At 39.3% G+C, this 16817-nt stretch overlaps 1 protein-coding gene across 1 annotated transcript in view; it reads left to right on the plus strand.

The window, feature by feature from the left end:
* LOC113024664 (complement C3-like) overlaps window positions 1-16817 on the plus strand; it is a 30602-nt gene that overhangs the window by 8578 nt on the left and 5207 nt on the right. The window contains exons 16-35 of the mRNA XM_026171914.1: window positions 979-1182; window positions 1489-1644; window positions 1759-1888; window positions 2599-2667; window positions 2996-3271; window positions 3888-4236; window positions 6447-6532; window positions 7459-7598; window positions 7680-7889; window positions 7995-8055; window positions 9505-9588; window positions 9673-9876; window positions 10102-10177; window positions 10439-10601; window positions 13824-13937; window positions 14023-14173; window positions 14773-14936; window positions 15046-15198; window positions 15353-15412; window positions 15544-15634. Of these exons, the coding sequence (XP_026027699.1) occupies window positions 979-1182; window positions 1489-1644; window positions 1759-1888; window positions 2599-2667; window positions 2996-3271; window positions 3888-4236; window positions 6447-6532; window positions 7459-7598; window positions 7680-7889; window positions 7995-8055; window positions 9505-9588; window positions 9673-9876; window positions 10102-10177; window positions 10439-10601; window positions 13824-13937; window positions 14023-14173; window positions 14773-14936; window positions 15046-15198; window positions 15353-15412; window positions 15544-15634 (2941 nt within the window). The remainder of the gene's footprint in view (window positions 1-978; window positions 1183-1488; window positions 1645-1758; window positions 1889-2598; window positions 2668-2995; window positions 3272-3887; window positions 4237-6446; window positions 6533-7458; window positions 7599-7679; window positions 7890-7994; window positions 8056-9504; window positions 9589-9672; window positions 9877-10101; window positions 10178-10438; window positions 10602-13823; window positions 13938-14022; window positions 14174-14772; window positions 14937-15045; window positions 15199-15352; window positions 15413-15543; window positions 15635-16817) is intronic.

Genomic DNA, 16817 nt, shown 5'->3' on the forward strand with positions numbered 1-16817 from the left:
TTTTGAGTCTTTGGGGGTGGACTTCATCTGTTTCATATTATAGTCCTTTTGCAAAACCCAAGTGCTCGTGAGCTTCAGGAAATAAACTGATGGTCAGACATTTTCCTTCAGGAAAGTCTTGTATAATTCATGGCTCCATCAAGTCATCCAGGTCCTGAAGCAGCAAAGCAGGCCCAGACCATCACACTACCACCATGACTGTTTGATGCTGTGCTAGCTTTATACCAGATGCAACAGCACTCACATTTTGTCTTGTGAATCCAAATGTGAGAAGAACCTTTGTGTTCTTTTTGGTCAGCAGTAGTTTTCTCATTTGAACTGTCCCATGGATGCCATTATCGTTCAGTGTGTTTCTTATTGATGAATCAACACTGAATATGACTGAAGTAAGTGAGACCTGCAGTTCTTTATATGTTGTTCTAGCTTTGTTTGTAACCTCACAGATGAGCCGTTGATGCTGAGTTGTTGAGGCCAACCACTCCTGGGAAGGTTCTTTACTGTTTCAAGTTTTATCCATTTACGGATAATGGCTCTCATTGTGGTTCACTGGAGTCGTAATGCCTTAGAAATGGTTTTGTAACCCTATTCAAACTGATAGAGGCAATAAAAAAGTGTGATAAATATGCAAAAATCTAAGAAATTTACAACAGGACAATCTGTCGGATGATGAGTGTAATCAGGATGCACTTGAGCTCAATTCTAAATGGCATGGCGAAGGCTGGAATTACCTTTGTATACGTTTTATATATATATATTTTCATCTTTTAATAATAGAGTGTTGTGTTTAGAAGTTTAAGGTGAAAAATAAATGTAATCCATTTTAAAATAACACGACAAAATAAAAGTGAAAAGTGAAGCACTTTGAATACTTCCTCGATACACTAAATATATGTGTGTGTGTGTGTGTGTGTGTGTGTGTGTGTGTGTGTGTGTGTGTGTGTGTGTGTGTGTGTGTGTGTGTGTGTGTGTGATTCTCAGATTCTCAGTAAAGGAAAAATCATACAAGCCGGGCGCATGGATATAACTGGTCAGCTGGTCACCAGCATCGGGCTGATGGTAACACCAGACATGATGCCATCGTTTCGTATTGTGGCGTATTACACTATTCCCTGGATGGACACAGAGGAGGTGGTGTCCGACTCCCTCTGGATAGATGTGGTGGATTCCTGTCTTGGAGGAGGGGTGAGTCCTCAGCTCTCTCACTCACTCAGAAGGTACAGTGTTTACCAGCTGGAGGGTTGGTGGTTAAACCCTGCCACCTTCAGTCTGCGTGTCAGAGTATCCTTGGGCGTGACACTGAACCCCCAGTTACTCCGGGTGTGTTCATTAACCATTATTAAACTAGTCTTAAATTATGATTTTATTGCATTCTTAAATGTTTCTGATAACAAGAAAACCAACAAACAAAAGTTTTTTTTTCTTTTCTTTAGTCTTTTATGGTTCTGTTTGTGTGTTTTTGGGTTTTTTTGCTTTCATTCTCTGCTATAGCTCACAGTGGGGCCAGTGGACGGCGCACCCAGAGACTACCTTCCTGGGAAGATGTTTCGCTTTAAGATAAGAGGTGACCCGGGGGCAAAGGTCAGCCTGGTGGCCGTGGACAACGCTGTGTATCTTCTCAGCAGGGACAGACTTACGCAAAAGAAGGTGTGCTTTTTTGGATTTGGAAAATTTCTGTTTTATAATATTGATAATAGACTGAAAAAGACAATTGCAATGCAGAAGTCCTTTCACCTTTTGTTAATGGAACCCTCTGCTCAGATTTGGGATGTGGTCGAGCACGGTGATATTGGTTGCACACGAGGGGGAGGCCGAGATGCCAATGGGGTATTTCAAGATGCAGGACTGCTTTTCTCCTCCAGCCGTGGCTTTCAAACCCCAAATAGGAAAGGTATCTATCAGCATGGAGCATCTGTGGAAAGTTTAAACTTTTTAGTCCCTCTTTACCTTTATAGCAGCTGAAGACCATGTTTCTGCCGCAAATCAGACCTTTCTACATCTACTAAGGCCATTTCTTCTACAATCTGCTCATCACTTGGGCCATCATGGTGTATATTACAGTGCTGTCTATTACAGTGCTGTCTATTACAGTGCTGTATATTACAGTGCTTTCTATTAGGCATGGGTTTAGCTAAAAGTTAGTATACTAAAACTGACTTAAAACTAAGATTTATACAAATCCGGTCCCATAAAAACTTGGACATTTAGCTAAATGTACATAAAAATTCAGTGCAATGATTTGGAAATCACATAAACCCATATTTTATTCACAATGAAAAATGCAAATCATTGCATTTTTATGTTTATTTTAAACAATGTCACAGTTGTTTTGAAATTAGGGTATAACTGGCAAGTAGTTTCAGTTTTTTACATTAAGTGTAGCAGGCATCCGTTTATATTTAAGCCAATCTGTCCCCTTATATGTCTTGATGAATTGAATTAAACCCATACAAAGCAGTAAACCTCAGTGCAGTTGCGCATCTTATTCTTCTCCCTGTGTTACACCACCATGCCAGATGTCTCAACACTTCACAAATCCCACCTTAAACCCTGATTATGTATACAAAGATTAATAGTGTTATTCTACTCTTCTTCCCCCAGCCATGCAGTGTCCAGGCAATGCCAGAAGGCGGCGCTCTGCTGAACTGCTGCGACGTAAAGCACAGCTGGGTGAGTGCTGTCTGTTTTTTTAGTCAGCTGAGATTAGCTCGTATAAATTGTGCCTGCAGTTTAACTCTGCTTTCTATGCTTTTCCACCTTGTAACATTAGTGTGAAATTTATGGCATCAAATAAATAATTAAGTTAAGAGAAGGTGAATTTCATTAAATGTTATGGTTAAACAGCAGATGCAGGGCAACATTATCAATAATTTTATTATACGCACTTTTAGACATTTAGAATTTGGCATTTCATTAACATAGAAATGGCAAAATACAGAGTATCATACAACTGGTGCTGACCCTGCTGCTTACCTCTCTTCCACCCCTCTGCCTCCAGAGAGTCACTACAAGGAGAAGCTGCAGTATCGTTGCTGTAAAGATGGCCTTCGGGAGATCCCGATGCCGTACTCTTGCACACGACGCTCCCTCTACATCACTGAGGGATGGGAGTGCATCCGGGCGTTCCGCTATTGCTGCGCCACATTGAGGGACCAGCCGTTTAATACAGAGATTCCTACGACACCATCACCCACTACAACACCTGTTCCCACCACCACTGCTGCTCACATTTTTATGCCACATCCGAGAATACATCTCTCGCAAGAGAACTTCAGTAATTTCTATACTTCTTTCTCATCAATTTGGCATTCATATCTTTGATTTTAGCTTGATATGTCAAAGCTTTTTACATTTAATTTAAAATTTAGCAGTATAACAATAAAATAGTTAATCAAAAATTGTTCATATTATTATTTAAAGACATTTCTAGATTTGGCACAAATCTAAAACTTTGGGTCCTCTCAAATCAGTTTAAGGACATTGACCTCTGCTAGCTTACTGGGAGCTGCTTCTTAGGAAAACAGTCTGCTTGACATTTACTGTTTTCCTGTGGAGCGCCAGTTGCAGCATTTTGTCCTCTTTTACTCACAGCACTGAAACTCTCTGATCAGGGCAGAAGGCATCTCCTGCTCCATCTACTGAGATCGCCAATAGATTTTTGGAGTTTAAGAGCACCTCATGTTCTACAGAAACATTTTATTTATTATGTAAAAAAAAGAAACAAAAAAACATTTCACTAATTTCTCCAATAATAACTATGGATGTAGTCAACACCAGTAAAAGCTAAACGCTTATACTTTAATCACATCTTGATTGTTTGATTAACAATCTGCTGGGTGTTGTCTAAAACACTATGTGCATAACTGTGTGAATATATTCAAATATTACAGACTGGAGATATCCTTCACCTGGACAACCTGGACTACAAGGACGACCTGGACTACAAGGACGACCTGGACTACCTGGACTACCTGGACCACCTGAAACTGAAGTATTGCGTTCATTTCCCGGCCAGCCTGGACCAATTGGGCGTGAAGTGTACCTTGAGAATTATGCGAGGAAAGCAGAGGACGAATATGATGTGCTTAGTTCAATTGCAAAAGAGATCATCGAGGAAGGCGAAGAGGAAGAAGAGTATACAGATGAGGCTGACGTATATCTGCGTTCCAAGTTCTATGAGTCTTGGATGTGGATGGATGTTAACCTGCCCAATCAGGCAGATAGAGACAGCAGAGACGGGTGAGTAAATGATTAGACCAGAGGTTACATCTAATGAAGACAAGTCTGATTGGTTAGTTAGTAACTTGGTTGTTTCAGCTGCAAAGCGGGACATGCAATTAAACCACTGTTGAGTACTTGAGTCATAAACAATGTTGGTCAAATTACTTGAAAATAGTGTGCAGCAGACGTTAATGTTTTTGCCACTTTTTACGGAATCAAACTAAAAGTACTGTCAGTACCTCCAAGCTTTAAACGCTGCATGTTGATCTACACACGTCTGTTGCTGCCACAGTTGTTGCACGTACTCATGTCAATGTCATGAGACATACTCACAAACACAATGACGTTTTAGTAACCATAACGCAGCGTGCTTACCGGAAAGTAATAGGAATCTAATTACTTTTTTGCAATAGTAATCCCTTACTTTACTCGTTCTTTGAAAAAAGCAACGTGTTAGTTGTAATGTGTTACTGCCCATCTCTGTTCATTAATACTTTTAACTTTCCACTAGTCCGATATTTAAAGCATCGTCATATACTGCCTTTCTCTCCTACACTTACTTCTCACCCCTTCATCATGGACACTGGTAACAGCTTTTTCTTTAGTGATAAACCACCTGAATGAAATCTTAAAAATCAAGCACAGAGACTAACACAGATCAGTATCAGCTCTAGGCAAATCCACAGTTACCGCATCACAATAATGCAAATATCCGCCCTTAGTGTAGCCTTTGTGATTGTTCCCACTTGCATGTAATTCATATTAAACCAAATTTATCACAGTGTGAAAGCATGGTGGAGGAAACAGGTAAACTGAAAGTATTAGTTACAGATGCTTTAATATCATGTGGGCTCCAGTGGGAAAAAACTGAACTCAAGTTCAGTGGGTTGATTTGACTGCGGTGTACACTCTACTAGCAGTGTGTAACTCGATTTGTAAAATATCATGATTCATCGTCACTGATAAAAATATACAGTAAACCAGCGTTTCTGTGGGTTAGCAGGAACACAGTATTTCATATCCATTGACCTTTAAAGACTTTTATTGCACCTCACAATATAAAGGTCCTTGAGGCGAATACTGTTGTGTTTTGGTGTGATACAGTAAATCAAATCGAACTGAACTAATAGACTTTTAAACACATGTTGCTGCAACACTTAAATGTCCGCAGTATTTGAAAAGTTTACAAGACTTGGCTTGAAATGCTGTCCTTCTGTCAACATCCACAGATTAATGGACTAATTAGGATCATCGCTCACTGATTTCTCTCAATCTGTCTGTCTGATAAAAGAAAAAAACATTTTTTTAAGCGAGCGGGATCGTGCTGTTCGGTCAGTGATAACAGCAGAACAAACAGTTCTAAGTGCAGAAAACATGAACACAACATCATTCTGTGTTTCACCATCGTGACCATCGGTGTGTGTGCGTACACTCACAATGTAGCAACACAAATTCCTGCACTGTATCTGTGTCGTGCTTGCTCTGTGAAAACCATCTGCTAGTGTCTAGAACCAAGTTAATGTTTTATAGATTGTTTGCTGAAACTTCAGAAACCCTCACTGCAGTTTAATAGAGATAAAAGAGAGTGAGAAGTGTCATTTTTTAAACTGCACATTATTATGCCATAATCATAACTCGTACTACAGTAAACTGGTAGTTAATGAATTGTTATTGGCTAGTTATGTTTCAGCTAACAATGATAACTAATATACACAGGTGATTAGTAATATCTAATTCATATTAATTTATTAGTCAGTGCTTTATTTTTTATATACAGCATGTTTGGTGTCATAGGTGGTAAGTTCATAAATAAATTTAAGTCTAATGACATTAGTGGAAAGTAAAATTCAGTGTACTCCATTATTCATTAGTTAATCATTACCAAATGTTATTCTTCTGAAATAAAGACTTCATGATAGATCAGACTCAAACTAATGGGATGGAGTTAGTGATTAAACACTGATTTGTTGTTTGTTAACAGCAAAAAACAAACAAACAAAAAAGAAAAACTTTACTTAAAATTAAATGTTCTGTGTATTAACTGTAAAAGGTTTATTTTTTTAAAATCTTACTTTAAATATATATTTAGACATCTATACTGTACACATTTTCTGTTGAGTATGCAAAATTTCTACATAGTATAATATAGTATAGCAATTGTCTACTTGTAGTTTTGAGCTTGGATCTATTGTAAGATAAAAAAAAAATAACATGGATCTTATCAACAGGCTGGCCTCGCTGACAATGGGGGACCCCTTACCTGATAGCATCACAGAATGGGGGCTTCTGGCTGTCAGTGCATCACCCCACACAGGTGAGATGACAGCGAACTGGGAATCAAAGTGCTTAACTGGTTAGGGACTCAGTTTTTGGAAATTGATGCAGTCTGGCTTTAATGGGAAACACGTTTAAACTTCCAGATAAAAAACGGTTATTTTGTGTAATCCCAAAAAAGGATGTTATCTAAAAATTATCATTATGTTTGATTATGGATATACTGTTACAACACTTTTTTTGTAATAGTGGTAATAATACACAATATTTATATAGTGTATTTCAAAACACATTGACATAATACTTTACAAAGTGAGATAGACATAGTGAGAGAGACAGGAGAGATCTGGAGAGGAGAGATGATAAAATATTATAAAAAAAAACAACATAAAACAAGAGTCAGTGAGAAATGTATACAAATGTTAACTTAAGAGTGTTTTGGAAGATACTGTGATCAGATTTCCTCTATGAGGTTGTTCCAGACAGTGTGTATTTTATTGGCTCAATCAAGTGTATAAGGAGTTACAGTAGTTTAATCAGGAGGAAATGACAGCAAGTTTTACACTACCATGTAAGATTAAAGCATGATTTGTAGGGATGTCTTATATTAATAAGAAATATCGTGTCCTGGCAACAATCAAAAATTAACCCAATTCTTAAATTAACCATTTAAAAAAAATAAGTTTTGCTTTTCTATGTTTAACTAAAAGTTAAGGACAACGTTTTTCACATTCTGTCAACCACCAATTTCTCAGAGCAAAAGAAAATAATATACTTTCACACTTGGCAACAGAGTGAATGTGCTCTACCTCCATCACCTCCAGGTGAAAACAAACAGTGGCAAACAATGCTCCACGATTAAAAGTTTCCAAACTATCCTGTTTTCTATCATCAACCCGAATGATAGAGAAATTGTCAGAATCCTAATCCCTCACAGACGTTTTTCACCATCTTGTGAATCTGCAGGTTTCTGTGTTGCGGAGCCCTACAACTTCAGAGCGTGGAAACGTTTCTTTGTGGAGCTGAAGCTGCCATATTCAGTGGCGAGACACGAACAGGTTGAAATAAAAGCTGTGGTCCATAACTACGGCTCTGAGGAACTACATGTAAGATTATTGACTTACTTTTACTCTTTCTCATAAATTACCAGCTTCTTCTTCTGTAACGGCTGATCACTTTCTGCTCAGGTCAGGGTGGTGCTCATGAAGACTGAAGGCATATGCAGCATTGCTTTCAAGGACAGACACACACAGGAAGTGACAGTGCCAGCTGGCTCTTCGATAGCTGTGCCCTACACCATTGTACCGCTGGTGGTGGGAAAACATCCCTTGGAGGTGATGGTGCTCGGGAGAGACATGACGGGAGGAGACCGTATCCAGAAGCTTTTACGGGTAGTGGTAAGTGACTGCGTGATGAAACTGGCATTTTCTGTGTGCTTAGAAGATAATTAATAAGTAACACATATCTTCTTGAATCAAAACCTTTTTTCCTGATACAAACAGCTCGATGGAGTGCAGAAGACTGAAGTTTGGAGTGTGGTGTTGAACCCATCCGCTGAGGGGGGTAAGTAGATGAGTAAGCAGTGAGGTATGATAATGTGTCATTCCCTATTTTATGACCACAGTTCCCAAAAGGTTGTGACAAATATGTAAAATGTAAATAATAACAGAATGTAATGACTTGAAAATCTCATAGATGCATATTCACAATAGAGTTATAATAAGAACATCGAATGTTTAAAATGACACACTTCAGTACTTCATGGAAAATTAGCTCATTTTGAATTTAATGGCAGAAGCACAGTTCAAAAAAAGTGGGAAAAGTATGTGGTACTAAACAAAACAGCTGGAGGAACAGCTGGAGACTAACTGGGTTTATTGGTAGCAGCTCAGTAACATGAATAGTTCTAAAACGAACAGATTAGGAGGGCGGAGGCTCACCGAGTTCACAAACTGAGTCTAAAAATTGCAGAAAAATTTTGCTCTAGTATCCCTCATTTATTTATCATCAGTTATCATACATAACATCATCTAAAAAAAGAATCTCTCTGCATGCAAGGGGGCAGGGTTGAAAAATTGGGTGCCCTTGATCTTTAGACTCTCAGACAGCACTGCAATAATAACTGGCATGTGATCAGTCCCCGAACTCACTGTCTGTGAATACATTTAGCTATCCACACATACTAGTTCCTGCCTCATCTTCTCTGTGCCAAACCTCATTCAAAAGAGACTCGATTTCTATAACTGCTTTGATTCTGATTCACAAGGTCCCAATTTGATTTGACTCAGACAGTCAGAAATGTTATAATTCTGATCATTTATCAGGACATATCCATGTTTTTATAATTAGCCTATGTATAAAAACAAAGCTGACACTAGCTGTTTGGTGGTTGTTGAAATAGTTTTGGGAGCGATTTCTAAAACTAAAATCGATTTGAATCAGGAAAATCGATTCTTTAAACCCACAACTACTTTTAACCACACGTGAAACAAAAAATCCAACACCCAGGACACCCGTTGAACAGCTAGGGTCTGGGATAGACTGAAAAACTCTCCAAAGAGAGGTGCCATCGTTTGGCATTGGGGTTGTTGGTCAGGCCATGTGGATCCCAGCATTGCAGACTGTTATTTCGGATGTAGAACGGGAAAACATTCCTCTCCCAAAAGTTCAGCAACTGGTCTCCTCAGTTACCAGACTTTTACAGACTGTAGTTAAAAGAAGAGGGGATGCTACATAGCGATAAATACAGCCCTGTCCTGTATTGTGTTGCAGCCATCAAATTCAAAATGAAATAACAATTTTCTTAAAATGGTGCATTTTCACATTTGATATTTTCTATTATGAATAAAATGTGGTTTTGTGACATTTGCAAATCTTTGCATTCTGTTTTTATTTAGATTTTATGGAACTGGGTCTAAAGTTTACCAAAGTTATGAGGTTTCACATTTATATCTGCTCCCTTTGAGTTTCTTCATTTTAAATTCGGTGTCAATATGTTTGCATCCAAAACAGGAACGCAGACAGTCCGTGTTGGAAAGATTGAACTGGAGTCAGTAGTGCCAAACTCTCAACCTGAGTCATTGATCAATGTCAGAGGTCAGTAACTGTCAGAGTGGTGAGAAGGATCAAAAATGAAACCAAGAAGGAGGCTTGTTCATGAAACTTCTTTTTCCCTACTAGGCAGCGTGTTAGCAGACAGTATTGAGAACTCCATCAACGAGGACTCTCTGGGATCTCTGATCAGGATGCCTGGTGGCTGTGTGGAGCAGAACCTAGCCTCCATTACTCTGCCCCTCATTGCCACCCTCTACTTAGACCGAACTGACAACTGGGAGAGCGTAGGCGTGCAGCGCAGAGCAGAGGCTCTCCAGTACATCAAGAGAGGTGAGACGAAAGCAAAAAGCGAAGAACAAAAAAGAAGGAAAGGGGGATTTACTGTTTTTATTATTTTCTATGGCTTAATTCTACAATAAAAGCTGAGGTTTGCAAAAGAAATCTAAAACCAGTTTGCAAAAAACTTTCTGACTAAGCACAAAAGGCTGGAATATGAACACCTAGTTATTGTCTATGTCTTTGTGGTTAAAACAGGAAATTCTTTTGTGTTTTCAGGCTATGACAATCAGCTGGCATACAGAAGGCGTGACGGCTCTTACCCGCCCTACAGGAGGGAAGGAGCGAGTACCTGGTACTGACGAATCCTTACATTCTTAGAGCTTTCAAGTATTTCAGTTTTGACAACACTAAAATATTATTTTTATTAGTCTTTGCGGTAGTGATTTTCCAACTTACATGTGTCACATAACAAAAACAATACATGTTTATTTCAGTTTTACTGTGCTAAACTGTACAGAAGTGAGTCAGTGAGGAAAATCAGTTTGAGATTCATAAATAGATAAATTTATTCTGTTAGATAAATCATATATATGACATAGATTGTGATTGACAGGATCACAGCATATGTGGTAAAGGTGTTCTCCATGGCTCACTCCATCATGGGCATTGAGAAGCAACAAGTGTGCGACCCTCTGGTCTACCTGGTGATGAACAAACTCAGAGAAAATAAAGGAATGTATGTAGAGGACAACCCAGTTTACAGCACTACCATGACGGTGAGAAACACATGCACGTATACAGCCACACACTCACACTGTGAGGTTGGTAATCTATGTGGTTTCCACTCAAAGAGAGAAAAGTTTTCATTTCCTGGTCCTTGTATTGTTTCTCTTGTAAACTACACGTCTTCACGAGCATAACCTCTCAGCCTGAACACACGACTGAAAATCAGATGTGAAAAAGGACAAATTTATTCAGTGCAGCCACAGAAATGTAGAATTTATGGAGTGCGACAGAATAAATAAAAACTTTAATTGCAATAAATGTGTGTGGTGGGGCGTGGTTTGCGGTGCCGTGCGGACGCACCTGCACGGCATCCGCAATCACGCCGGCCGTGTTAAAACACGGGGACTCAGGGGTTGGTGTGTGTGTGATGTGGCGTGAATAAGGCACGGCGGGACCACGGAGCAACGTTCAGAGCCAACTTTATTTAATTCACGTCACACCACACACACACCAACCCCTGAGTCCCCGTGTTTTAACACGGCCGGCGTGATTGCGGATGCCGTGCAGGTGCGTCCGCACGGCACCGCAAACCACGCCCCACCACAATGTATAATAACAAAATAAGCTGTTTCATTATGATAGCTATTACAGCTAAGTTTATCAAATTTAAACCATTCAGACAAACTGTAACTTGGAAAATAAACATCAGTCTATTGATCCGTCCATCCCTCCGTCTGTCTTGTGGGCAGTCGTCTAAGCAGAGAAGCCCAGACGTTCTTTCTTTCAGTCATGACCCAGAGCTCATGACCAGATGGCACAACAGGTTAGATATCCATCCTCCCACAGTGCTCCCTACATGATCCCCTAAGAGACACGGTTGATGCCTTCTCCAGGCATCTCCAAGAAGATGTAGACTGGTTGGGCAGAATCCCTTATCCTTTACAGATTAAAGAGCTGTTCTTGTGATCCATAACCCAGGCAAAAACTATATTGTTCCCTCTGAATCTGAGATTCAACCACAGCGTGGACTCTCCTATGGAGAACTGGGAGTCAATCCACCAACCTTCTGATTGGTAGATGGCCTGTTGTACCATCGCTTACACCTGTAAATGTGAGTGTTAATTGTTGTCTGAATCTGTACTGTCGGTAGGATATATGGGCTCAGATTGTGGTCATAAATATTTTGTACTTGTAAATCAGGATTTGTATGTGTAAAAAGAATTTGTGTGTGCGTAAAAAAGATTTGTGTGTGGACTTAGCCAAAAAATACATGTGAAACTCTGCACTCAAGTTTCAAGTTACAAGTACAAATTTTGACCCTATTTTTCTTCCTTTCATCTGATTGGCCAATGTCATGTCAATCACAAATTTAACAATCCAATCGGAGAACAGATGGGTTTGGCTATTGAAGGGGTGCTTTATAGAGCTGCTTTATGGTCCTTTCACATTGTACAAAATATTTATGACCACAATTTGAGCCCATAAGGATAGATCGATAAAATACATGCAGGCACATATATGAAGTAAAAACTACACCTTTCAAAATGATTGCTTTATTATTCAATCACAACTTCCAAGACTAACAAAATCAAATCAATAAACTGAAAAGAAAGAGATTATTATGAAAGTAGAATATAAATACAACAAAAAGGCCCAGTCTTTATAATCCTTTTGTCTGCTGATGAACAACAGAAAAAGCACGCTGTCATGTAGCATGCCACTATTTTCTGATGACATATTTTCTTTCTTTAACTTTAAGCATTTGTACATTTTTAAAATCTAACAAACAACTTTATTTAACTCATTTAAAATAGTTTCCATTATTTTAGACACTTTATTCAGTGATTAAAATTCTAAATAATCAAATACTTGAATTATTCCGATGGTTTTACAGTTTTTTACAGACGCTAGGACACATTTCTCAATACTTAGGTCACTTTTGCAAAACACTTCACACAATCCTCCTAACTGACCGTCAGCTTGGCAAAGCAGTTCATTTCACATTCAAAATGCACTACAACTACCAAAACACTTCATTCAGGTCTCAAATAAACTCATTCTTCCAGAACACTAGCAAAGGTTGACAGCCGACAAACACACTTTGTCACCCACAAAACAATGACCTAAAAAACACTAACAACATGTAGCATTACACAGTGTTTACTTGTGTAAAACAAGGACACATCTCTGTTTATAATTTCAATATATGTTACTGGAATGAATCAGACATCATGCAGAATTCATTAATATTTGTTTATGTATTTTTTATTTTTTTGCACTAAGTAATCCCAAAATACAAGAATTTGTATACACACCATCCACTGATACACATACAATAGTAATGCTAATCTACTCGGTCTTCTCCATTTGGCCACAGGTTCTCATCCACATCACATCTTATGTCATCTAGGGCAACACACCTAGGAAAGAATCTTCTGGCATGCCAGAATTGAAGGAGTTGAAAAATTGAAGGAGTAACACCTGTGTAGATGTTCATCTACAATGAGAACAAGCTGTGGCTGGTTAAACTGCATTTTTAGATTTAAAATATGTTTCAATAAAATATTGTTGTTGAATTTTGCTGTCTTTTCAAGTTTTGCATTGTGTTATTGTTTTGGCCATAAGTTTAACAGTTTTGAAAACAGTATGTAAGCACATGCAAAATGTCCTGTCCGTACAAAGCTTTTTGGCAGTTGTTGTGTCTGAGTGAGAAGATGATTCATTAAATTTGAGAGATGTAGTCATTGAATGCATTTTGTGCCAAAACAATGATAACTGGTCCTCAGTTTAGCCCACATAGACTTCTGTTGTGCTCACTGTGTGAGGAGTTTTGCAAACGTGACCTAAGTATTGAGAAATGTGTCCTAGCGTCTGTAAAAAACTGTAATACAAAATTACAAGGCATGGGAGAAAGAGATGATGAAGGTCTCAAATACTGAATAACCCCTTAAAAAGTTTCTAGTTCAGAAGGTAGAGCAGGTCCCGTACTAACTGAATGGTTGTTGGTGGACTGTTCCAGTCTGCATGCAATTTGCACAGTATCCTTCGGAAAGATACTGAGTTCCTCTGATGCGTTCATCGGATCATCACTGTTAGATTATATCATCGACAAATATTAGATAGAAGTTCTTTGGGTAATGTTGTCTAAGCTCCTTGAGTGCTCAGTAGGAAAGAAAAGTGCTATAAAGGAACCAGGAAATTTACTTTAGGTGCTTTCTGCCCAAAATCTTTGATAACGGCGATAAAGCCCTTCTCCCTCTCATCGCCTCTAGGGCGGTCTCCGTGGTGATGACCCAGAGATAACACTTACCGCCTTTGTCCACATCGCACTAGCTGAGGCCAAGCAGGCAGGGATCACCTGCGTCATTCCTGGTTTGGAGATGGAGGTAAGTTACAAGCAGCAATGTCTCTTTAACACTTGTTGTAATTGTAATTATACTAACCCATCATCTACCCACTCATGTGGTATAGAATGCCATGGGTAAGACGACACAGTACTTGACCAATGCACTGACTAGAAATGGGAGGAGACCGTACACCGTGGCCATCACCTCTTATGCTCTGGCTCTTGTGGGGGCACCTCACAATGTTCATCAACCGTTACTCGAAGCTGCAGCCCGAGGTATCCTCAATCAGAATGATTATAGTTCTGTTTTTTAATTTGATTTGTTTTGTTTTCTTGTTTTCATTTGAGTTACCAGAGTAAATGTACCTTAAGCAACTAAAACTTGCTTAAAGTCCTGGTTTATCATCATGCAAAGCATCAGTAAAACAAAAAGCCTGGTTCTGCTGGAGGTTTCTGCCTGTTAAAAGGGAGTTTTCCTTCCCACTGTCGCCAAATCACTCCTAGGGAGTCATCTGGCTGTTTTCTGTGTATTATTATAAGGTATTCACCTGAAAATAAAACACACCTTAAAGGAACTGTTGTGGTTTAGTGCTACATAAATAAAATACAATATAATTGAATTTAACTAATTTCTGTCTACTAGCAGGATTCTGTTTACTTGCTATATCGTTGATATTGTCATATAACACTATTTTTCAATCACGTTAAAGTTTGTACTGATGTTATGGCAGACAGTATGGTATGACATAGCCCTAATCACTGCACTTTTGCTGTACGGACTAAAGCTGTGTGCTCTTAAAGCCGGCATTCAAATAGTATCAAAAAGCCACTGAGGATAAGTGTAAAACATCCCTCTAATTCTGTCGCTGCTGCAGGTGGCAGCCACTGGCCTGACAGGGAAAACCACTTCTTCACCTTGGAGGCGACCGGCTATGCCCTGCTGGCTCTTATTAAGTTGGGTCACATGGAGGAAGCAGCAGCAGCCTTTAAATGGCTGAACAGCCAGCGAAGAAGAGGAGGCGGCTTTGGCTCTACTCAGGTCAGTTAAAGGATATTTAGATTTATTTCACTTGTTGATATTATATTTCATGCCAGATTTAATTGTCAGAAGGCTGCCAGTTAGGTTTTTTCGTTCTCTACTCTTCCAGTCCACCATGGTGGTGCTTCAGGCATTGTCAGAGTATATGATCAAGAGACCTCCTGATGACCTCAGTCTGAATGTAGACATCAGGATCACTGGACGCAGAGACATCCGCTACCATTTTGACCCAAGGACAGCCTATGGCGCTCGCTCATCCAAGGTGAGAGACATTAAAAGAAATATAAACAGAATCCAGGCTTGTAGCGGAGTTTCGTAACTTTGAACTGTGATGATTTGGGATTTAAGAACATCACTGAGTGTAATAACATCATTATCCAATATTTTTCTTCTTCTGCGGTGCTTTTGTTGCACAGTTGCCTGCTAACCTTGATTTGGAAGTCAGAGCTCAAGGAAACGGACAGGGAATACTTGAGGTATAAATGCACTGAATGATTATTAATAAAACTCATTAGAGATAATTAAATTAAATAGTAGGACAGTACCTATATTTGGCTGTACAATCGTTTTTGACTGATCGATTTCTCTTCCTGAAATTTGACCCAAGGTTGTGACCCATTATAACCAGCTGCATGAGGTGGATGAGAAAATGCCCTGCCAGCACTTTGAGCTCAGTGTTGCTGTTGAAGAGTCCCAGGGTAACTCCATTTATATGTCTCAAATACAGCAGATAAAATAAGTGTTGAATGTGTCACCAATTTAACTAAATGTATCTCTAAAGGTGCAATTGACATCTACACATGCAAAGAAATCAAATGATGTTACGCGTTATAATGAGAAATGACACAGGGGAAAAATACTGAACAAAAAGTGGAGGTACTAAAAGGCACCAGCTGAAATCTGTTAGTAATTAGGAACTAATCATGCCACTTATTGCAAATTAATATCAGCTGGTTCAGTCCTGGCTGATGGTCTATAAAAAGGTGTCTCGTTACCAAGGTGTCACACAAGAAACATCTCATGATGGGTTAAAACAATATGAGGCTGTCACAACCTTATTGTTGGAAAACATACTGATGGCATTGGTCACAGAAGAGTTTCTAAACTACTGAAGAATGCAGTCACCACTTCACAACAAACCGGCCAGGACCAGATCTTCCCTGCAAGATTTCAGACAGAGGAGTGAAAAGTATTCAGAAGAGTTGTCTAAAAGCCAAGGAGGACTTACAGAGACCTACAGAAAAAAGAAAATCGGTCAACCACCATGGCCTGCATGAACACTCACCATGCAACACTCAATTTCTGAAGAAAAAGCATGTTGAATTCAAAGTTGCTGAACAGCATTTAGACAAGCCTGTGATATACTGGGAGACTATAGTGTGGTCAAAACTGACCTTTGACACCATAATACACACAATGTTACGAGGTCAAAGGGCACTGCATATTTTCAGAGGAAAAAGAAAGCACCAAAAGCACCATACCAACAATGAAGCTTGGAATTGGGAACATCATGGTGTGGGCTGTTTTTCTGCATACGGCACTGGCACACTTCATGTAATTTCAGGAAGGATGAATGGAAATCGAACACAGACATATTCTAGGTCTGACCAGCTGTCTCAGCTGTGGGCAAAAGATGACAACTAATACAATTCTGACATAATTTATTAGTACAATGATCAAAAAAATGAAGAGATACACAGTCCAGCGCCCCGCTTGCTAAAGGTATAAAACACACCAGTTGAAGGCGCGAGCCTGCGATGGCACAAGTCAGTTGCACTTTACATGCCAACTACTTAACTGGGATTAGTAGTTGTCCTTCAAGACCCACCCTGTAAGTAGAAGGCTGGTAATTACTCCAACCTCAGCAACCCAACTCTGCCT

Source organism: Astatotilapia calliptera, chromosome 6 (genome assembly GCF_900246225.1).
Source record: "Astatotilapia calliptera chromosome 6, fAstCal1.2, whole genome shotgun sequence".
NCBI classification, from domain to species: domain Eukaryota; kingdom Metazoa; phylum Chordata; class Actinopteri; order Cichliformes; family Cichlidae; genus Astatotilapia; species Astatotilapia calliptera.